The 23,816-nt window shown below is 42.7% G+C and overlaps 2 protein-coding genes across 8 annotated transcripts in view; one reads left to right on the top strand and one right to left on the bottom strand.

Moving 5' to 3' along the window:
- The window catches only part of adgrl3.1 (adhesion G protein-coupled receptor L3.1), a 103,793-nt gene extending 88,106 nt beyond the window's left edge, over window positions 1-15,687 (bottom strand). For 6 of the 7 annotated variants that reach the window (XM_026359779.1, XM_026359775.1, XM_026359774.1 and 3 more), the window contains exons 1-2: window positions 15,289-15,687; window positions 4,316-4,405 (exon numbers count right to left, since the gene is read on the bottom strand). The gene's annotated coding sequence lies outside the window, so the exon portion shown is untranslated. The remainder of the gene's footprint in view (window positions 1-4,315; window positions 4,406-15,288) is intronic. The other variant, XM_026359773.1, reaches the window with a different exon arrangement.
- Window positions 15,688-16,905: 1,218 nt separating this feature from the next.
- si:dkey-92j12.5 (multiple PDZ domain protein) overlaps window positions 16,906-23,816 on the top strand; it is a 31,937-nt gene continuing 25,026 nt past the window's right edge. The window contains exons 1-10 of the mRNA XM_026360059.1: window positions 16,906-17,041; window positions 17,940-18,034; window positions 19,656-19,822; window positions 21,090-21,317; window positions 21,639-21,707; window positions 21,913-22,035; window positions 22,364-22,447; window positions 22,914-23,021; window positions 23,229-23,331; window positions 23,446-23,537. Coding sequence (XP_026215844.1) covers window positions 18,019-18,034; window positions 19,656-19,822; window positions 21,090-21,317; window positions 21,639-21,707; window positions 21,913-22,035; window positions 22,364-22,447; window positions 22,914-23,021; window positions 23,229-23,331; window positions 23,446-23,537 — 990 coding nt within the window. The 5' untranslated portion in view covers window positions 16,906-17,041; window positions 17,940-18,018. The remainder of the gene's footprint in view (window positions 17,042-17,939; window positions 18,035-19,655; window positions 19,823-21,089; window positions 21,318-21,638; window positions 21,708-21,912; window positions 22,036-22,363; window positions 22,448-22,913; window positions 23,022-23,228; window positions 23,332-23,445; window positions 23,538-23,816) is intronic.

Raw genomic sequence — 23,816 nt, forward strand, 5'->3', positions numbered from 1 at the left:
AACAAATCTCTACAGTATGCGATAGGGATAATTGAACTGGTAAACAGACACATGGAGGGAAAACATCTGTGGGTGCATCTGCTCATCATCACACCAAGCCCGTTGGAAATCTACATTCACAACGTACTCTACTTAAGACAATTAGCACTGGTTCATAAGCAGAACACAAATAGGAGGAGACACAAAAGGGAAAAGAGAGTGATAGTAACTGCCATAACTTGTTTTGTTTCACACAAGCTCTTCACACAAATAAGATGGCTTACCCTTCCAGGAATACAGTGGCCCTAAATAGATGCTTTCTTGCAAGTTGTTGACAAAGTGCATCTCTGTGGGCAATTCCCTGTTGTCAAGTCTGTATGTGTGTGTGTGTGTGTGTGTGTGTGTGCACGCTTGTGTGTGTGTGTGTGTGATGTGCAGGGTGTGTGGGGGGTTTGTACCACTGCTCTCAGGTGCCGGCGTACAGTATTTGTGTTTGTAAGCGGTGTATGTGTGAGGCTTTGTTCATGCATTTACGTCAGAGTGCAGCGTGATAATGTGTGTGTGTGTGCGTATGTGTGTGCGTGCGTGTGTGCGATCCCCTGGTGCCCGATCTCAATCAAAGGAGGGAAAAAGAGTGCATGAGGGACAAACTGGTATCTTTAGCACCGTCAACAGGATACTGAGCCACCAGGCAGCAGACATGGTTTAATATCATACATCAACACCAAACAGCAAAACCAAGAGGGGGTTTTAGCCTGACTGCCACTGGCACAGTGACACCACATTAGCGTTGCAGCATTGATGTCGTTAATAACTGAATTTCATGACTACTAACTGAAAACTGCCATGCATTTGCAAGCTATCACGTCCTAAACAACATTCAGCGCAGCTCATTGACTAAAAAAGGGAACGCATTCCTTTTTGCATGAATGGCTGAGGGGGAGTAGCTGGAAGGCCGGGCAACATTCACACATTAACACAGTCACACCTGGGAGCTGGCGCAGCACAGCCACACAGTCTCGCACTAGTGGGCACTGTGCTGCTCCACTGGAACAGCTAAAGGTTAAGTGCCCAGAGGTCGCAGCCCTCACAGTAGTTGTTGAGGGATTTAAACTGCCAGGACTTTCACATCTACTACTCAGATTTTAAATCGTGACCTTTCAGTCGCAAACTCGTTTCCTCTGAGCCTATCTGTTACTGCAGGTCAATACATGACTGGGGAGGCAAAAAGTGGAGACGGTGCATTGAGACAGTCCGATGGTCTCCTGCCTCTGTTTATGAGTAGAGATTTTTAATTAATTTATTTATTTCTAACTGTTTGTGTATAGTCAGAAATGAATGTTGTCTGTTTTCAATCACAGCTCGTTTGTAATCATCAACCTGTTCATTTGTTTAACAGCAACACATCAACCATGACCAACTAGAACAGATAAAAACTCTATAGATGTGTAAAAACAACAATGTAATATGACATTTTTCATAGTTTCTTATTATGAATAATTAACCTTAATAATGTTTATTTTATATTTCTGTAAGAAGTTACTTTTACCATCTACTGATTCATCAGTACGATGGGCAGAAAAACTTTTTGAATGATGTTTAGTGGTTGCCCTGGGAACTCTATTCTCATTCTTCAGCTTCCCCCTCCATTACAGTATTTGTCAGGTCTAGTGTTTCAGAGACATCTGCTTCATGCCCAGCCCTGGGTGCATTTGTGTGTATGTGTGTGTGGGGGGTGTGGGTGTGTGTGTGTGTGTGAAAGAGAGAAAGAGAGAGACTGTGTGGGTTTGTGTGTGTGTGTCTGTTTGTGTGCACGCGTACATGTGTGCACACAAGGGAAGAAGGCTGAGTCTAATTGCACAGGCCCATCTGCTGATTCTGGAAAACAGGCTTGCATCTTACAGACACAAACAGTACAAAAATACACAGGCACAGACAGACACATACACACGCCACAAGTGCCTGCCTCAAAGCCTTCTACTTGGACTCTGGACAATCTGCATCCATTCTCTGGCGGCTGTGTGGTCGGCATTGACTGGCATGGTTTACAATATGGACTCTATTGTATTAGGACAAAGGCGTCTCCACTCAGGGAAAAGGTCACATTATAAGACAATAAGCCTGAATTCACAGGAGGTGGCAACAGGGGGGCAAACAAGAGCATGTGTGTGTGTGTGTGTGTGTGTGTGTGTGTGTGTGTGTGTTCTTATTATTCATGATCTGGAGACATAGTCAATGTGTTTACACATTCACATTGCGGCTACGTCTATTTGAGGGTCAAAATGCAACCAACCATATCATAGCTCACCAAATTTTGGCCTGAAGATTTGGCAAGTAGCGGTTACGTGTCTCGTTAGTGAGTCTCCGAAAACGACATAAGTCATAGGAAAGCCCTTTGAAGTCAAAGAAACACGACTGTGAAAGTGTGTGTACGTGTCTTCAAATGCAGTTTGTGTCAGAACTGCTAGAGCCGGACGTATATTTTGATCGTTTGATGCTTAAAATGTTTCTTTAAATAATATGTGCACAATGCACTTATATGTTAGTTTTGCATGTAATTAATATTATGACTGTCACTGCAGCTTCACACGTAGCGTTCCATGTTTGACTGTGGTGTGAGTGAGTCTATTGTGTTGTTGTGTGTGTGTGTTTATCTGCCTGTATCTCCATTCTCGCGCGCGCTGAACGGCATTGTGGCTCTCTTTACATGTAATTGTTGTTTAAGCAATGAAACTGATACTGTTTGTATTTCAATCTGCGCTCTCATTAGCTGTGTGGTAATTGAAGGTTGTATGCTTGTGCGTGCAGAGCGGGAAACACCTGTTTCACACAGGAAAAAGAAAAGAAACATCCCCCATATGAAGAATGATATATCCCTTTTCCTGTTGTTCTTTCTTTTCACTCATTGTTTCACTGAAATAAAGACATAATGCAGCCTTGATATCACAGAATTAGATTTCAAAGCAAGCGTTCACAGAGGGAAAGCGTGCCGGATGACATACACTGGACAGGAAATGCATTAAAATGACATGAGCGTTCACGCATACACACCCACCACACACACACACACACACACACACAACTGTTATATTAAGAAATATTAAAAGCTAAGAAAATATAGACACATAAAATAAAATCCTTGAACTGAAAAAAACATTAACTGACCACATTGTAAAACTTGACTTGACATGACCATGACTAGTTCATTTTTTGAAAATCACAGAAGATATTTTGAAATTACTTGTCCCACACATGTCCTTGTGTATTTCTTTTATTTTGATTCTTTTTTTTGTGTGTTTGTGTGTGCATTCTAGCTGCAGAATACTTGAGCGGAATGACCTTGCTCTTTAAAACACAGCTACTGCACACCTAACTGCAAAATCACACAGAAGGAGAGAGAGCGAGCACCCTTATTCCCTTTGCCCTCAGCCAATTCAGTCAATAAAGAACAGGATCCCACATGAAAACATTGCCTCGGGGGTTTTTTACACAACAAGGATGCAACATATTTCTCGTGCACAGTGAAAAAGTGATGTCAACCGAGATGCTCTCTCCGACTAGCTGTCAATGCTCAAGAGCTGCATCTACCTCTATTGTCAATAAATTGAACGTGCAATTCATCAGGCCAACTCTAGGAGACAGTATTTCTAATTAAAAAGGAGCTCGTAAATTCAGCATTTTACAGGCCCAGCTCAGCTTGTAAATACACTGTAAATATGTTGCAGTGAGTGGCTTCATGGGCAGATGAAGGTCTGCGTTTGCGGTTAAACTCCTGTTGATGCCTTCAATGAACAGCTGGTAATTAATTCTGTATTTGTGTGTTTTTTATTTATTTATTTATTTATATTTTTTTGTTTGGGGGGGGGGGGGGGGCGTCTGTTTACTCTCCCTCAGGATAACAGCAGCCACTGTCTTCATGCTACTGACTCTATTCTATTTCATTCTATTCTATCTTCACACCTTGTTGCTTCGGCTGCATGCCGCATGCTGTTCTTTATTCTTTTTGAAGCTCAGTGGGTTATATGTGATTGGATTAGCAGTTTGAGAGGACACATTTGTCGGGGCCAATTAGAGCACTTCCTGGCGCAGATGGAACCCTGTGATCTCCAGGGAGAACACTGGGTCATATTTGGGGTTCTAAAAAAGCATAGCGTATACTGTAGAGCTTGCAAAAAGCAACACACCAGGTGTGTGTATATATTTGCGTGACTAACCCCTAGTCTGAATAAGCCTGCTGTAAATAAGAATGTACTCTGAGTCAACATCCCTGGTTAAATATGTATCATAGGATGGAAATATAATCAAGCCTGCACACAAGCATACAGATAGTTCTTACCTGTTCGAGTATACTTTGCTTTGTCAAAGAGAAACGAAACCCCAGAGATTCACATCTCAGTGGCAGCTGGACATCCTACTCCAAATAGTCCTGTAGAGGAGGAGGCAGAGAAAGAGAGACAGAGCAGAAGGGAGAGATGGAGAGAAGTGACAAAACAAAAAGTGGGGACAGAGAGAAAGAGACAGAAATACAGAGGGTGAGAAGGGCGGAGGGGGGGGGGGGGTTATTCGAGCTCGGCGAACTGAAGTCCCTGTCATTTTTCACAATAGAGACAGATAGCCATAATATGTAGTGAATGTTGGGTGCAATGTGAATAATGGCACCCTCCAGATTGTGTGAATAGCCATAACCCACTCCAACACAAAAACCAGACAGTTCACAAGCCATTTTCCTTCATGATTGCTTGTTTATGTGTGTGTGCATGTGCGTGCGTGCTTGCATGTGTGTGTGTGTGTGTGTGTGTATTCTGTCTCGTAATGACCTCTTAAGTGTCAGGGTATCAAAGTCTGTAATGGTCTATCTCTGTGCTTGCTGGCAGTTTACAGCTAAAAAGCTCTCTCATGCCATGATAACTGGTTTATATGGGTGACATTTCACCACCAAATGCCAGAGACACTTTTCTGAAAGGGAAATTGTTAGCTCTGTTACTAGAATGCAGAGTGGCAGTTATTCACACTTAGAATGTCTCTTAAATCTTTTTCTATTTGTGCTGTGCCTCCTTTGCCTTTCTCCCTCTGCATCTTTCCCTGTTTTCCATCTCGATGTACTTTCCTCATAACCCACCCCCTATCTCCCTTTTTTCTATCTGTCTCCCGTTTGCTCTTTCCTTCGCAACCTACTTTTCTGGAGGGCAAACTTTTCATTCTCATCTCACTGGGGTCAGTCTGAATGTGGGTATGCGTGTTGTGACTGACATTGCACGTGGGTTTGGGCGTGTGCACCTCCTGGCAAACTATACTTGTGTGTGTGTGTGTGTGTGTGTGTGTGTGTATATTTATGGGTATAATTGTGTTTACTGGGGGGTTGGGGTGGTAGTAGAAACAGTATGTGTTTGCCCTTGAGTTTTCTGTTCCAAATTCTTTGTCTGCATGCCATGCAAGATGTGCATCAGCACACTGTAATGCACACACACACACCCATACATTCATAAAGCGTGTCAGAGTCTGGACCTCTGTGGAGCTCTCAGGCATGGCTGTGCAGTAATTGGGTCTATTAGCCAGTACAGGACACTGTGAGCAGTATCTCTATGGTTGGGTGCACATAGAGTGCAACAAGAGATGGATTCACAGTGCTGTTTGTGTACACGTACAGTATGTGCTGCATACGTTCATGTGTCTGCACTTGAATGGGTGCAAACCCTCAATGTTATGTACATACACATGTAACACAACGTCAAGCTAAACCTCCACTTTAAGATTTTTTTAACTGCTGATGCAACCCCTCGGAAAAGCTCCCAGCACCTCTTCAGTATAATTATAGTTACAGTAACAAACACACGGAGTGTAATAATGGCGGCATACTGGACTGTTACAATTACAATAATAACAAGACAGCTCTCAAGTAGTCACAGTTTAATTGTGTTTAGGCACAAAAACAACTAGGTTAGGCTCACGGATTAATAGTGTTATGGGTTATATTTAATTATTTTTTATAAGTCATTCCCTCCTTTGCTCCCATCATAATTCATACAGCGTCTAGAGGTCAGTAAAACGTAAACGTGGGTATTAGCTGCCACACAATCAACAAAGGCACATCTTTTGGGGAAGGCGACTCTCAACAATGCAGGGAAATTGCCAGAGGCAACAGAGCATTTGTGAGAAATCTGTAAGGCGCTAAGCCAGGATACCTATACAGCACCTTCATTCATGTCTCAGTTGCTTCTCACATAACATGGTATACATTATTCACACGGAGTTGGTCAACAGTGGAGAGATCAATGAATGGGGAATGGAGGAAGAGAGGTGGGAAAGAAATGGATTTGAGATGCTCAGGTGAAGTGGTGAGGGAACAAATTTGTATAAGGAGGGGAAATAGGCGTGGAATGAGATTTTTCATTAGGACTCATTTACGTGAGCAAGTGGAAAAGAGGAAAGAGAAGATTAAAGATGCAGCCATTGAGAAAGTGCGTGAATACATCAGAATTTCGTTCTCTTTTCAGCTGTCGGAAGCTACAGGTCAACAGCTCGCCAGTGTGAATCACTTTCCTTAAACCTATTCATATACAGTATATGTTTACTATTTATAACCCAGCCTTAAACATACTCTATTTATATCTATTTCTAAATTTAAACATATTTAATGTGTTTAGACATTTCAAGCTTTTCTTACACATAGGCCCCAAACTACATTTGCCAATGAATTTAATGCTTTTTTTTTTTTTTTTTGCAGAATCAGCCAAGAGCCATTTTCTTGTTTTCTAGTGTGGCAATAGGATTGGAAAAGGATGAACTAGGATGATAGACTAGGCTAGTAGGACACAGTACTTTCTCCTTTGTGTTGGTTTCCCTCATGTTGACCCCAGTGACTGGGTTGGTTGTCTATTTCGATATGAACAGACTTTCAATGCCCCGTGAATTATCTGCATCTGCATTGATCAGTTCCATAATTTTTCATGCACAGTCTGTTATTCACAAATGATATCCTCTGACTTATCATTCTGGCAGCAGGTTAAGATTTAAGCATACAGGAGGAGATACAGTAAAGTATAAGAAAGGAGTCGATCAAATGAAGGTGAGGGATGCTCCTCTGAGAACCCCCAGCAAAGCATCAAAGAAGAGGACAACAAGTACAAAAGGTTTAGATTGGGAAATGGTGAACGCTTACAGCATAGTTCTCACTGAGAGCTAAGGAAGGGCACTGGCAGAGAGGATTTTCAATGACGAGTGCCTTAGCCTCGCTGAACAATGGATGGATATGATGAGGAGAAGGAAGAGGGTTTTTTTTTTTTTTTTCTTTCCTCTCCACTCAATGTCTTCCTGAACAACGAGTAGATTTCACATGATAGATGCTGGCCATTTTCTCACAGTAAAAAACAATAGTGTTTTCTATTATAAGAGGCAGTGGTTGTATTGATGTGCTGTGTCACTCCCATTACTTATGAGGCCAGCGTATGTAATTAGAATGATTCTACAGTATGCTTTCATGATGGTTTCTCATGTATTACTCTTTGTAATTATGCCTCAGACAACAGATTACGGCATGAGACACCAGGAATTGTGCTGATGGCTGTTGGTGGAGATTTATGGTACTTCCAAATGAAGCAATATGAGGCTTTTTTTTAAAGGGTGGGGTCTACTATATGTTCATTTTAAAACCAGATTCTCCCCCTGGGCTTCGACGGATTCGATAAAATCGTGAAAAACAAGAAGCAATACTTTATACTATCTACCCAGGCGTATAATTAAAGACTCTCTATGTGCCCCACATAAATCTTTGAAAGACAGAGAAATAGACATGGGATGAGGAGGAGAGGTCAAAGAAACAAATAAACAACTTGATTCGTCAAGTTATTGTAAACTGTTGTGAACTAGAACCAACTGTACTTCACCCCTCAATACAAGGATGCACACACACACCCAGACCCACACCACCATATATCATTCCAGCTATAAAAATTACTTATAGTGGCATCTCGGCATTGGTGTTACACAAACATTGGCTTTAAAATGCCAAATATCATTTATCCAAAGCTTGCTGTCCATCCACTCCACAAGCCCTGGACCAATACCCTCACACTCTTAACACATGTGATTGATGCCATCTCATCTATCATATATATACTTTCCTAGAGAGAGGGTTCAAAAAAACACATAAGCACACTGCAGGAGAACACTCACACCATTTCTCACAGAGTTAAAAAGAAAAACAAGTAAGTTATTGCTACAGGCCCACAGGCCAGAGTGGTACTCATCTGTCTTAGTGTGACACTATCAGGTTCCCTTGCAAAACACATAGGTGGTAAAATGGTTTTATTGGAAAATGTGATAGATACATTTGAGACAGATCTGACAGGTGCTGACATGTATGGTGGGTAGTGCTTTTATCTCGACATTAGTTGTAATGTCAGAGACAGAAACTGAACCACACTGTTTAGATTCGAGCACTGTTCTCACACGGAGTTATCCACCAGCCAGTCAAAGGGGATTTAACCCTAGGCAGAGTAAGGCGCTATATTTATACTAGACACAAGGCTAGTCGGCTCGATAACATGGGGGGGAAAAAACGCAGAACAGAGCAAATGATGTAAACATACATTATCAACTCATTGATCACGACTATATCTGTTAATATCTTTGTTCCATCAAGCATGAACATCTAGCCGTCCTTGCCCTCCTCCAGCCTATCACGCTGCACCATCAACTAAGCTCCAGATCAATACGCCCTGGCACATATTCTCACTCTCAAAAGACTCGGAATGAAAACGCTATTCAATATCAATCAGGATCACCGCTGTGCCACTGAACAGGCACAAAAAAAAAAAGACAATATTAATTTTTTATTTTATTTTTTTTTAAATTACCATCAAATGACCAGTCGCAATCGAAGAACTTCGAGGCAGATCTTTCAGCCTGGTTTAGGCTGAAAGAAACAGATGAACGGTGAGCGGAAGATGTATGTAATGCAGTTAAAGTAAAAGCCCAGTAAGCAGGAAATTTAAGAGGGGCCTGGGGATGATGGTATTACAGCAGACGCTGATTGTGGACAATATGCTGAAGAAGGGTAAGATACGGAAAATATCACTGGGTGCATTATTGTGGATGAAAGAGGCATGGAAACAGTAGAAAAAACACAGGGATTTCAAAGTGATTATTTAAAATGAGTAACGAAACATACGGTAATTGTTGTCCGTTGGACTAAACAGTCTTAAAAAGAAATCCCCTTGTATTGTCTTAGTCACTGAAGTCAACTTGCCCTGGTCTTTATTTGCGACGCCGAATCCGCCTCTCAGACAATACCACATTTTTACGCCCCGCTGTAGTTTCCTCCATTGATAAGGAATGTATGGCACTGAGAGATTTGTGCCCCCAGCCCCGCGATGACCTCATTGTTCATCGCCCCATAATTCAAATCTGCTCCGCTGTGCTGCATCACATTGTATATGACTCATTTCCAAGCACCCCCATTCTCCTAACAAGCGAGGCCTCTTCAGCACGCTTTATAGTTCCAAACAACACAGCAAAGAATTTCCCCATCAACACTGTGGTGACTGACTTAAGAGTTGCATATGTACGGCACACACACACACACACACACACGCATGCACAGTCATACTGTTTAAATGAACTGAACTTGGAGCAGGAGAGAAGGGGGTGAGTGCTATTGTAAATGATTTCCTGCGGAGACCAAAATAATTGTCAGACCTTTGAGCGAACTTCTTACAATCACTCTGGCCTTGTACACTGATTCTCCATTCAGCTCCCTAATGGCACTTTGTGTGCGTGTGTGTGTGTGTGTGTGTGTGTGTGTCACTAAATATACAGCTGCAGGCAGCGTCTACGTGTGGCTCTCTGTGGGTGTGTGATCTTATGCGTGTTAGCATACAAGTGCAAACGTGTGTGTGTGAGAGAGGGTGGCGGTAATACTGCACTTATGTGTGTTTAGAATATCTGTGGGAAGAAATGCATGTATGTGTGTGTGTGTGTGTGTGTGTGTGTGTGTGTGTGTGTGTGTGTGTGTGTGTGTGTGTGTGTGTGTTCCTACGGAGTGGTGACAGCTTTGAGCGGTGCACAGGGAGGCACAGAGCACAGAGGAGAAGTGTGGACAGGAGATGTGTCGACTGGAAGGACAAGTGTTTTGTTTTTTTTTTTTCCTCCGTTGTGAAAGAGGGATAACAGCTACTAAGTGAGTGAGAGGTTCGAAAAGAACAATGCGCTGTGGATACAGTAGGTAATTTAGAGAGCAGCTGCTTAAACATATAGCTCATAGACAAATGAAGTGCTGATAGAAAAGGCCATTTGTGGAATAAAACAGTATAAACCTGTAGACCGAAACACAAAGGTTAACCTTGTATTATTTTCCACAGGTTAGTTCGCTTGCTTTAAAGAAATTAGATACACGGGGTTTAGATGAGAAAGTCACGCTGTTACATACATCAATATTTCCCAGATCGTTATGTGGAATCATTTACTAAAAAATGATATAGATTTATTTTTCCAGCCTCCCAACTCCACTTTCAAATGGCACAATAATAACCTTCATCTTCGCTTTTTTTTTTTTTTTTTTTTTAACACGCCTCTTCAAAACAGTATTATAAGTTGTTTTGTCGCCAATGAAGGCGCCATAAATAAAAGTCAGTGACATCAACATAAAAGCTGGACATGAAATTAATTCACCTTGACATTGATTTTACCCACCTAAGCCCCCCTCAGATTAATGGCTCCAAAGGAAAAGGCAACAGCATGGTGAAGTACAAACTATTGTGCCAAGTGTGGTGTTTGGTGGGTTTTAAAAACAATGGGAGATTTATAACATTTTAACCCTTTCGTGCGTAGTGGTCACTGCAGTGGGGCAGCTATTCAAAAGATGTTCTCGCAAATATGCACTGGTTAGGGTTAGGTTTAGTAGAGCATGGACAATATTTCTCAGTCTTTTTGTAGAAAATCCTAAAAACTCCACAGTCTGCAGCTTGGTTCAACATTTTTGAAAAGTATTAGAATATGTTAGAATGTGAGAAAACATCAGATTAGTGTTATTAATGTTTTCATGTCATAGCTTTCACACAGTATATCATTTTCAGCTATTGGTTTCTTTAATATATGTTAAAAAAGTGAAACACTTTTGTAACTTCATTAAAAATAGGTTCATAGAAATGCAATTGCATTGTTTTTTTCATGCATAGAGAGGAACAGAAACACTCAAGAAAATCTTGACTGAGTTTCTCATAATTCATACATGAAATGGTTAACAGTTTTCCTCATTAGGCTTTTTTGTTTGTTTGTTTGTTTTTTGATAGTACGAAAACAAGAAATACAAATTAAGGACGAGGCAAAAGACATCATGATCATTTTAATATCCCAATAAATGGCTGAAGGGGTAATTTCAGAATAGATTTCCATTGATTGATTTCTCAATAATTTCTATCCCATGTGAGATAGACCACAGGCTTGTTTAATTTGGTTGTTAAAAAACTTTGATTAAAAACAAGAGGCAATCGATCCTTCAAGGATTGTTTGTGGGAAAACTCGGTTTTGTCTATATCAGGATTGGTTATAGAAGTAGTAATAATAGTAGTAGTAGTAGTAGTAGTAGTAGTAGTAGTAGTAGTAGTAGTAGTACAGCCTTAGTAATGGTAATTAGCATTATCTACATGGCTGAAAATGATGAACAGTGCCCATGATAGTTTCCAAAGGCCCAAGGCATCTTTAAAGGGCTTGTTTAGTCCAACCAACACTATAAAACTCGAAAAATACTGAATTAACTATCACATGTCAAGGTCAAGCAAATTAGCAAAACAGCAAGTTAGACTGAGCAGTGGTTGACAGCTGGAAAATGACTTAAACAACAAATCAATCAACTCTCTAAATATTTACCAACAAATAACTAATTCATGAATCTGATGATTCTCCAGAATCTTCGACCACAGAATCAGTGGCGAATGGAGCATCACAGACGAGCTGCGATGACAAAATGTTAAATAGTATGATTACAACCTACTGCTAAACAATGCAGTGGCCACTGAGCAGGATTACAGCGCGTATCACTTTCACGGCTGCACACAAACAGCCCAGTCAACACACAGCGTGAGCAGTCAGGCCAACAGTGTACATTTCCTCCAATCAGCCCCAAAATACAGACAGATAATAGGCTGTGGTGGTTTGAGTAAAAAGCCTTCCAACAGTTCCATATTTAGGCAGAGAGAAAGACATCTATCTCTGGAGGGCTGTTCTAGCTGAGGCCCTAGGAGCAATGAGTCAATGAATGTCCTTAGATCTGACAGTCAGTCATCTAGTACTAGTTTCCCCCTTTCCCAAGCATCTATCTAATCAGATAGCGACTGCCACTGCACGGACTGAACCTCTATCAGAACTGAACGATATCTGAGGCGAGTTTCACACATTAAGCGAGGTGAACTGAGCTGATAGTTCCAATCAGCGGTGGGAAAAGCCAGGGTTGCTCTACGAGGGAGGGAAAGGGATGTGTTAACACATGACCGGGTGCTTTAGGTGGACGAGGAAGACGGGCAAGGATCTGGCCTCATTATTTCAATATGGGAGAGAGATGTCGTCTAGTGCAGGAAAGGGTTTTTGAATTAGGTTAAACTCGGCACACAAAGTGGGGGGCCGAGACTAGGAATTTGATCATCGTCGCATTAGGATGCAGCGCTGTGAAATTCAACGGCTCTGCTTTCCTTGAAACGAAATATTACTGTAGTGTTCAAATGAGCTTTTTGCGTCCGACCTTAAGCCACTTGAGCGACAGCGTGATTCGTGCAGGGAGGTGTGTGTGCTGTCTCTGTAAGCACAGCAAATACCACCTTCTGTTTATCTACAAGGCTCTTTGACACAAACCTTTTACCTGGCTGTGCATAAATTAACTATAAAGGGAACCGGTATTCAGACGCTGCAAATTCTTTAGGAAAACGCTTGTTAAAAAAGCTTCTGTGGAAATCAGCCCTTAGGTTCTATGTGCTCGCTAAAACAGAATTAATTGCACAAGTGTTAAAGTTAGACTCTCTAATAACCCTTGGAAACAGAGACTTCACTAACAAGTATAGTTACACTTTGTACAAAAACTGATTTTACGCCTGCTTGTCTTAATATTCGCCTGCGTATGTGTGTCTGTTAGTGTCTGCCCGCAGTGGATGTCGCCGTTTATTTTCATTATTTCAAGGCTTCGACTCGAGGCTCAAGACGGATAACATATGATCCTTTATTTAAATCACAGGCTGCTTTCCGTTTTGGCGAGGGGGGGGGGGGGGGGGGGGGGGGGGTCAGATATTGTTATTGGAGCCATTCAAATCTAAACTAGCTATTGTGTTACATGAACAGCTCCAAACAAAGAAAGTCAAGACTTGGTCAGTCAAGCAGAACAATCCAAATGACCACAACCGTCCTAATTTGCACCTCGCCCCCCCCCCCCCCCCCAACAAAAAGCTTCTGTTTATCTTGTGCCATCCCAAGAAGTGAAATGAATCAGTGACCTAATTAAAGGAACACAGATCCACCTACTGTCAGCAGATTGCTTGATTGCTGCTGTAGCACATTATATAGCTTCAGGTGCTGCAGCTACACCAGTACTGTGTGGGTGTCATCACTGAACGTGACCCAAGATGCTCTTTGACAGACTTTGCATTCATGGTGTGATGCCTGACAAACATCCTCGTGGCTCTCTCCGGAGAGGTTATCTGAGCCTGTCGGGGGGGGGGTAACAAAACCAAAAAGCATCCACAGCAGCTGCTGGAAGTTTGGACTTACAGAGGAAGCACAAACACCAGCGATGCTACATGTTTCTCCACTGTTGAAATTAGATGTAAAACACCAACAGCTACAGGGTTCAGACTGGAAAATACAAGAGTTTGTGAGTCTGTATATCTTAGTAAATATTGGAGCAAACACTCGAATGCAACCGTGGAACTGTAAAATAATTGAGACACAAGCAGACGCAGTGACGACAGACGATGTAGGGATGCTCATCTCAGGCAGGCACACAATGAGAGACAGGCCCGTGCTTTAGACAGATGCTGCCAAAATGGCAGTCAGTCAAGCAAATCTATGTAAATTTGTGTCCGATCATAAAGCAAACTTCCAAACGCTGACCATTTCCTTCCCGCTTAGTGGGCTCCTTGGAGACACTTTGCACAGCCACAGAACTGACAGATGAGTCAACGTGCCGCCAACCACCATAAGCTACGGAGCCTTCATCCACCCTTCATCTCCTGCTGAACGCTGAGATTCTCCACAGCGTGTTTACTCACGGTATTCTTCGCTCAAAGTCATTTGGATGTGGAGTGTGGTGATTCAAATGGGCCAGTGCACAGGCCACGCACGCAGGCACAGGCACAGACACAGACTTAACTACTCTGATAACTGAAATGATTTGTGACAGGCCAACCACTTGTGATACGGTTCACAATGACACAAAACTAATGTTTAGTCCATGTGGCTTGTTTGTTTTATGTAAGCCTGCTCATTTTAAAGAGCACGCTGTGCAAACATGCTGTGTTCAAGCCAGGAGGGAAGAATTGTGCAACCTTCAGTAGTTTACAGCTGCACATGAAGGTCATTTGCAACCCCAGACACCTCTCCTGTAAATAAAAACCACTGCTTTCACTGATGAATCCGCATGATTGACGTATTCTGGGGGTTTGCAACCGGCCTGGTGGATACTCATTTTCTCACACTAGTAGCTGGATTCATTCTGGATTTGAGACTGCGGCTGACAAAACCGGCACAGCCTCAAATAGGCTAAACTGCATTCCAATATAGTCAAATGACAGCCACATAAAAAAAAAAACCTGAGGAGGTGAACAGTTAGTCTGTCTGTCATCCATCATGCCGAAGCATGTGATTTGTCATCGCGCCCTGCAGTGAGGCAGATACACGCGGCTACAGAATAATAATTATGCGTAAACCCTGGCCGAGACGCCGTCATGGGATAATGCGATTGCATTGATTATTTGCCGGAGAGGTAATAGGCATCATTGCTTATTATTTCTCCTTAGCGACATTCTCACATCCTAGCGACGCCCAAGCAGCCACAAGCCGGCCGGAGCATCATTTAGACAAACACGGGGAACTATATCATATCTCACCCCCCCTCCTCCTCCTCGGTCATTAGGGGCTACTTTCCGCGCCCCTCAACTATAATAATCGCAGGCCACATTCCCATGGGCATCCGTGAGAACAGGAGTCGGTTCCTCAGTAGTCTGTAGCTCTCGGAGCAGGTCAGTGACATGAACATCGCTCGCCGGCGATGTATGGAAAAAAGAAAAATCCCCCATAATTCGTAAAAGAGCATAAAGAGCGGATCCTTACCGTGTCAGCAGGCGCAGCGACGTGGGCGCATATGTACACATTCAGCGCAAAAACGGGGGGAGTCAGGAATAACCTTTTCTTTTTTTTTTCCTGCGCTCTTTCATACAGTCCCCCAGCACGTATATGTTGGATAGCATATATCTTCCCCAGTCGATAAATGATTTCACTGATTGGCGCCTCGACTCCGGCTCCGCGGTTGGATCCTTTGCTGCCGCAAAAAAATAAAAAATAATGACGCGGGTAAAATCTTATAGAAAGAGAGGATGGGAAATAAAAGCTGAGGTTCTGATGAACCAATGGCTGCGTGCTTGGTATCCCGATCAGCACTCACACAGGAGGAGAGGAGGTCCAGAGGAGTGCAGGAGGAGGACAGAGGCGTACAGGCTGTATCTCTCTCTCTCTCTCTCTCTCTGTCTCTCTCTCTCTCTCGCTCTTCCTCTCTCTCTCTCTCTCTATCCGTCTGTCTGTATCCCTTCTGCCCTCCCTCCCTTTATCTAGTTCTTGCTTTATGTTCTTACTGACTTCTGCTGAAGTCTACAGGCGCAGAGCGCAGCGGAGCAGAGGACCGTGGTCAACACACACACACAGAGAGAGAGAGAGGAGAGAGAGAGAGGGTCAGAAATGACAAACCAATTTGGAGGCGCGGTGGATGCTCGGTTGATCAGAGCGCAGCCCGGCGAGAGGAGCGTCGCGTTGCAGGCGGGCGGGCGGGCGGGCGGGGAGCCGGAGAGGGTGGGTGGATTGCTGGGGAGGCGGGAGGGGGGGTGATGATTCCTGCCTGGGGGATGCCGAGAGAAAGAGGGAGAGACGAAGTGGGGGTTGGTGGAAAACACGGAACTGGATCTGGCTCCTAAATATCTGGACCTAGGGCTCCACCTGCCGTGTGGAAACACACAGGGGTTCCGAAAGTTTTCACCCCCCTGGACCCCACCCTACACGACATGTACAGGATAGGACTCAAGAAGCCCCAACATGACGTGACAATGTATAATATTACACCGAATGGCGTAAAGTGGGCACAGCCCCATTGGTTACCATATTCTCAGCTAATAGGTTTAATTATAGTGAACTCACAGAATGACTTGTTGTCACTTTGGAACCAATAAAATTAAAGAAAATTAACATGGGGAGTTTCTAACAGTTTATCCTAAAGTGATAAACACGCACAGTTAAACCTAAACATACAATTGGCCATGTGCGTACTGATAAATACAATTAAACAGTGTCCTGCCATGGCAAGCTGGCCTTGTAAGGCCTTGAATTAGACTTTAAAGTTCCGTTTTCATGTATCACTGTGGTAACTTATTGTTATGGTGTGCTCACATTCTTGAAAACTTTGTTTTAGTGGTTTTCACCATCGTTTTTTTTTTTTTTTTTTCCACCAAGAGATTTTGGCACAGGGACAGTGTGGGCAGCAGAGTGTCCCACTGAAATGTATTACAGGATTACCTCGGGCTAGTTCAGTTTCATTAGGGATGAGTCCTGTGCGCCTGAAGATCAGAGGGTGACATGCGCACTGCACGGAGCTCTCACAAGCCGCGGACGCAGCGCCTGGGAAAAAATAAAGCGCTCAGCCTGCTTCTTGATATCTCGCCGTCTCTCAATAAGCTGTAATGACTTGTCCCGCTGGGAAAGTGTCAAACGCGGTATTCGGTACAGGTAAATTTCCCCTGCGGACCGGTGGAGGTGGTGGATGTGCTGTTCTTGAAGCTCAGTGGGGACCTGTTGATAGCCCACCGGCGCTGCAATGGAGGTGAGGCTGCTTCTGCTACGAGCGTGTTTTTTTTTTTTTTTTTGATCTGCCCATGGTGTCCTTCTGTTCGTCACAGTGATGAGTCTGATGTGCCTGGATCCGTTTTGTAGAAATTAACAGATTGTCTTGTTGATTATGTATCAAATTAGAAGCTAATAGGCCTGAGTAATTCCTGTAAATCATTCATCAGATTTGCTTTTTTTTATTCTAAGGAAGTCAGCATCGCCTCACTATCAACAGGTGTAAGACATTGATTTCATTAGGCTGCTATGAAGGGCATATAAGTAGGCCTCCTGCGATACCCATCGTGCCTCCCCTAATTAGATTTCACATGAGACATTGTCATTTCCAGTCCATCTTTTTTTTTTTTTTTTTCTCAAATCAAATCATGTCATTGGTATCATGCTTTGAAGCTATACAGGCTTCCCCTCAAGACAGAGTGGTGGGGAGGCCATGTGTCGCTGTTAATTACCATCACTGGCTGATAAAGCCTTTTGGAGAAGATTTAAATCCTGCTAAAGAGCATTAGTTGACAAGCAAGGCGATTGCAAACAGGCAATAGGACAGGCCCTGGAATTGAAGATGCCGAGGTGAAATGATGCTGTCCAACATATGTCAAATAAATAGACACAGACTTACACAAACAATTCCTCTGCACAGCAGGAGGAGGAGGGGGGTGGGAGGTGGCTTATGCACGTAGTTCTGCCACAATTGTAACAAAGTGTGGTGTAATCAGTGGAGATGTATTCAAGGAGACACCTCACCTCGACACTGATTTCACAAATACACTGTCAACATCCACAAATACATCGTCACCAAAATGTAAGTAGATGCTCTGGACATGTTGTTGTTAAAGCAGGAGCCTTATTTGTTGTTGTTGTTGTTATTCGTGTTGCAGGTGCCGTACAGAGAAGAATGACATCTAACTAATGCAGGAAGTCACAAAGCAACAATTCATCTGAGTGATCTGTCAGACTATGACGGGAATTATGGGTAAGTGCATTCACTGGCTTGCAGATGCAGCGCTGTGTTTAAAGCCAAACGTGTTCCAGTGACCTCAGTAAGTCTCCCACCACTGCCATTATCAGAGGCTTACAATTAAGGTGTCAGGCATGGCTGCAACTGCCAGACAGGAGGGAATAGTTACATGTGCAGGTGGCAGAGGACTCGCGGTCTGGTCGGTAGTCAAAACTTTGCGGTGAGGAGTTTACAGGGTCTTAGCCTTATGCCATATACAATTACTGCAACCATGGCTTGTGCTCGTTAGCTGCTGTTCCACTAAATAAACAAGGTCAATATGACCTGACGCACCACTTCAGTTTTTTTTTTTTTTTTTTTACTTTAGCTTTATTTTTTGTGTTGCAGAATGGGCCCCTGCTGCTTTAGTGTCGAGTTTCTTGATTAAGATTTTAATTAAGATTTGGTCACAAGTGGGCCGAAATGTGCAGTTAATGCAAACTTAATGTCTTTGCCTGTATATTGAGGATGTAACAGCATTTGGAATAGACAGAGTTCAATATAGTTTATTTATATAGTGCCAAATCCTCCCGCACTTGATATGATAATGTTAACACCTTACAGAATGTATAGAAAACACAAACAACTACAGTTTATAGAAAACTGAACCAGTTGAATCAGCTGCAGGACACAGTGGAGAGGAAACTCCAGCAGATCCTGGCTCAGGGTGGGCAGCCCTTTGCTTGGGGATGGTGCAAAGTGAAAGAGAAAAGAACAAGGCAAATATGGGGAAAGGCGGGTAGGGCCAGACACAGCACACTGGAAACATACAGCTCCAAGGCCGAGACCTGGAGACAGGTACAGGGAGAAAGAAGCACAACTACAGGAGAGAGGAGACATGCAACTAATAAAACAGGGATGCAATGGAGGCATATATATGGATAGAGAGAGAAGAGGATTTGAGTGTATCAGGAAAAGGCAACATAGCAGACTAATCAAAAACAGCAGCTAAGTGATGATTCACCTGATCCATCTCTAACTATAAGCTTTATCAAAAAGGAAAGTTTTAAGTCTAGTCTTAAATGTAGAGAGGGTGTCTGCCTCCTCAATCTGAACTGGGAGCTGGTTCCACAGGAGAGGAGCTTGATAAAGGCTCTGCCTCCCATTCTACATTTGGAAACTCTAGGAATCATAAGATCACCTGCACTCTGAGAACAAAGTGTTCTGCTGGGATAAAATGGTTCTACGAGATCTTTAAGATATGAAGTCCTTTGCATGTAAGGATTTTAAATGTGTTCTAGATTTTACTGGTACTCAGTGGAGAGAAGCTAATAGGATATGAGAAATATGATCTCTCTTGCTAATTCCAGTCAGAACTCTGGCTGCAGCATTTTAGATTAACTGGAGGCTTTTAAAGGACTTATTGGGACATTATATTAGTAGGGAGTTAACAGAAGTCCAGTCTAGACGTAATATGCAGAACATCAACAACTCACACTCCCTCCTATTAGGTGTAGATTTTTTTTTATCATAGGTTGAGGTTAATGTTAGGGTCACCAGCAGCTGGCACGCCATGCTAAAACTAGTGCAAAGTAAAGAAGGAAAAAATCCAGTTCCTGAATGACACAAGAAAAGTACATGTATGTATTCTCCACAGATACTCAGTGTGCCTTGGAGGCTGTAGAGAGACTGCAAGCCAAACTGAAAGAGAGAGGAGAGGCCCCCGCACAGGAGAAGCTCTCCCTGCTAAAGACTGTCCTGCAAAGCCCCCTGTTCCATCATATACTCAGCTTACAGCAAGCTCAGCGGAAGCCCCCGGTGAAGGTAACGGTGTGAGCGTGAGCGTGTGGGTGTTTGGTGTATATTAAACGGTGGGGAAGGAGTCGGAATCATTCCCACAATACTGAATGCAGGAACCAAACTGGATGAGTAATCAGCTTACCTAAGCTTACCACTAAAGCCCCAAGAAAGAGAGCGAGAGAGAGGCAGAGAGGGAGGAACAAGAGCAAGCGGAAGAGAGACAGAGGAAGGGTGGAAATAGCTATAAATCATGTCAAGAAGTTTGCAGATATCATCTTTAACACTGCCATACGTTTTGAGCTGATGTGTGTAATGGATGTGGCCCCTGGTGGTCCGCACGCGTGCGTGTGTGTGTGTGTGTGTGCACATGTTGTTATTTATGACACCATCAAAGTATTACACTCGTTTGTCAGTGGTAAGCATCATGGCTTGGTAATTGCCTTTTGTGGTGTGTTGTAATAGGCTAACCCTATAAGCCTCACTGTCTGCACACACACAAGCTTTATTACATTAGCAATGCAGCATGATCCTGTAGCCGTTTAGCATCTCTGCATTCCAGGAAACGTGGCACTGGAGTGTGCCGCAGGTTTCCGGAGTCTGCATGCACAAATCAGTTTGTGCTAACTCAGCATCTCGCCGTCATGAAAATACAGTTTTTATACATAACGGCATACGTGCGTGTCACTCTTTTATTCTCCTGCCGCTGTTCCAACAGGTGTCGGCGTCGTTAGAAGAGTAGCTTACAGATCGGGAAATACACACATGCACTTTAGCTTCCTTTTAAACACTGAAACAGAAAACCTAAAAGACTAAAGGGAGCAGTTTTGCGGTTACGTGGTATTGAATAGAAGCCTTGATGTGAGATCCTTGTGTTGCCGCTCTGCTATCTTTTCCCTCACTGTTCCATTTTAAAGCTATCTTTCTGTAATTCTTTTTTCTTTTGGCTGACACACATTAACCCCCCCCCCCCTGCCTCTCCCTCCCACATTTTCCTTCATTGTCTCACAATGCCCTCCTTTCCCAACTTCTTTATTCTTTCTGTTTTCCTCCATCACTATCGCTCCCTCATCCTATTCCTCTGTGTCTCCGTATCTCCTTGCTTCAATTAATGTGTCCACCTTTCTATCAATCCTCCCACATCTCTTTATCTCCCTCGTTAATTTTCCTCACAATCTTTCGTTTTCCCTTCCCTCGCATCCTTCAATCCTTCTGTCATTTGTCTGCTCGTCTCTATCCAACCTAATCCATTTCTCCTATGTGCGCTACTTTCTGTCTCTCTTTTTCCTATCAGGGGAAGGGTATTTCCAAATCTGTGTCCTTGAACTGTGGCCCCTGCCTGGGAACGGCTCTGGGTTTGAAGACACTGAGTCACAGTGACTCGTACACATGGGCCATGGAAAATCAAAGGCCCGGCACTACCAGATCCTTACACAGGGACGGCAGCATGTCCTCTCTGGGCTCAGAGGAGCTGTCCTTCTCAGACATGTACTCTGACAACTGCATTCACACTGAATCACAGGTACAGTATGTAAAACGTCCATCGTAAATAAATTATAATATTATAAGGATACTTTAGAGGTTAAGTAATGGGGAGCACCTTATTTTTAAAGCACCTAACCCATGAATCAGCCTTTTTTCTTTTCTCTTTGCTGTAAAATGCAAAATATCACCATTTGAAATGTCACGTTTTATATGTGAGAATATTACATTAGATTATAAAACCCAAGCGCAGTTGGATATCACGTCGTCTGAAGGTTTCAGCTGATCGTAAGAGGCTGCTCAGCTAACTCAGTGTCATTTCCGGTGTGCTTTTGTTTTACACATGACATTTATTTTTCAGTACTGCACTCCCCCTCGAATCTCCCGCACTATGTCAATGGGTAGAAACCTGTCTGCCATTGCCCATGAGGTAAAGTAATGTGACATGTGAGGGGGTCTACTGTAGAGTTAAATGTGTGGTTGTAGATAAACAATACAATCAAATGCAGTTTTAACTGTTTGATGCAGTTTCACTTTTTTTTTTTTTTTTTTTGCAAGTTTAATTAGAATAGATTTTCAATCCATCTTCTTTCTCTCTCTCTCTCTCTCTCTCTTGCTCTAACATCTGGTGCCAGAGGCGTCATGTGGAGATGATTGAGCTGAACAATGATGGAAAGGGGCTTGGCTTTGGGATAATAGGGGGGCGGAGCACCGGAGTCATGGTCAAGACCATCCTTCCTGGAGGAGCTGCTGGACGGGTAAATCCACCTGCCAGTTAATTACACTATAGCGATCTACTGAAAATGAGTTTCATCTATGATTTTTTTTTTCAATTTCATGCCAAAAGATATATAAATGTAGATCAGTATAGTCATTATATGTAAAGCAACATCAAAGAGTTAGTTTAGCTTAAAGACTTGATATTATGTCATGGACTATTTCCTGGCAACATCACATCAACAGTATGACTCCATGAAGAGTTATTTCTTTCACTAATGAATCAAATCTTAGAACAAACAACTTAAAAATGAAATTGCAAAATAATGATAATGTCTTTTATGACACATTTACGACACTCATCTCCAGGATAAGCGCCTGCGTAGTGGTGATCAAATCCTGCGCATTGGAGATACAGATCTGGCGGGCATGAACAGCGAGCAGGTGGCACAGGTGAGGTACCGTTTGTCGAAAAGAAAGCATTATGGGGTTTTTTTTTTTTTTTCACTTTAAATCTTTTCCGACCCAGCATTTCCCAGAGGTTTAAATGGAAAATCTCAGGGAAGTGCAGAAGCTCTTTAAAGGAGGTGGGAAAATGAATCAAACATGCATTTGCCAAAATAACTAGTTAGTGCCTGTCTTTAAAGTCTGATAAACTCACTGTTACTGCAAGTAGCTGCTGCTGCACCCCATCGAGCACCAGTGGGTGTTTTCTAGCCTCGGGAGGCTTCAGAATTATTTCTAGTTTAGAAAAAATGGTTTGGAAAATGCATGTCTATCAATTGCAGCAGGGCTGTATGCCACCTATTTTTTTTATTTTTTTTCCGGGGCACCTATCTCATAACAGATTTTTCATTTTTTGTTATTTATTGCCACACACAACACTTCTCATCCTTTCACAAATGACCATCTGGTCCAGGTGCTGCGAAACGCTGGTAGCAAGGTGAAACTGCTCATCGCAAGGGATGTTACCAAGGACAACCACCTTTCCTCTCCTGTGCTCAACCAGGACAGTTTTGACGGCAAGGTGTGTGCACTTGTTTTGAGTGTGTGTCTCTGTATAAAGAGTGAAAAAAATTACAGTTAAAGGCAAACCTGATGAAAATACTTTTATATAACAAATCCTATAGGTAATAACTAACAATGAATGTGTTAGTCAGTATTCTTTAAATCCAAAAGATAAGAATAAGAGTTCTCAGTTATCCTTGTGTTTTTTTTTTGTTTGTTTTTATAGCTCAATGACTTGAATGATGACTATGAGTTCAGTGTGCAGTTCACTAAAAACAGCCGTGGCCTGGGATTCACCATCTCCAGCTACATAGGCGACTTAAACTCAGGTAATAATTATGAGGAATTTCTGTCCAATGCAAGACATTGTTGCTGATGTGCTTGTTCAGAGGTACATTTGCACAATCACAGTTAGGTTTTCTTCTTCTTCTCGCCCCTCTCAGTCTACAGCGCCGGTGTGATAGTGAAGAGCATAGTAAAGGGCAGCGCTGTCGATCAAGATGGACGCATCCATATAGGAGACATCATTCTATCTGTGAGTTGCACAAAAAATACAAATAAAAATAAAAAAAAAAACAGCCTTTTTTCATTGTGCTCTCGGAAGACAAATACCTTGTTGTCTGAAATATATTCTCTCCCGAATCTTAACGATTTCCGCATGTTGAAATCTGCACAGTTTGCAACTTTTAGCAGCTCCATACTCACCAATTAGGGTCTGTTTCAGCTGATGAAGGAGAATTGTTCCAGTTTTACTTTTCCATCCATTTCTTCATCATCTCTTGTTTTTTAACTGTTCTTTCCATCTCACTCTATT

This window comes from Anabas testudineus, chromosome 1 (genome assembly GCF_900324465.2).
Source record: "Anabas testudineus chromosome 1, fAnaTes1.2, whole genome shotgun sequence".
Classification (NCBI taxonomy): domain Eukaryota; kingdom Metazoa; phylum Chordata; class Actinopteri; order Anabantiformes; family Anabantidae; genus Anabas; species Anabas testudineus.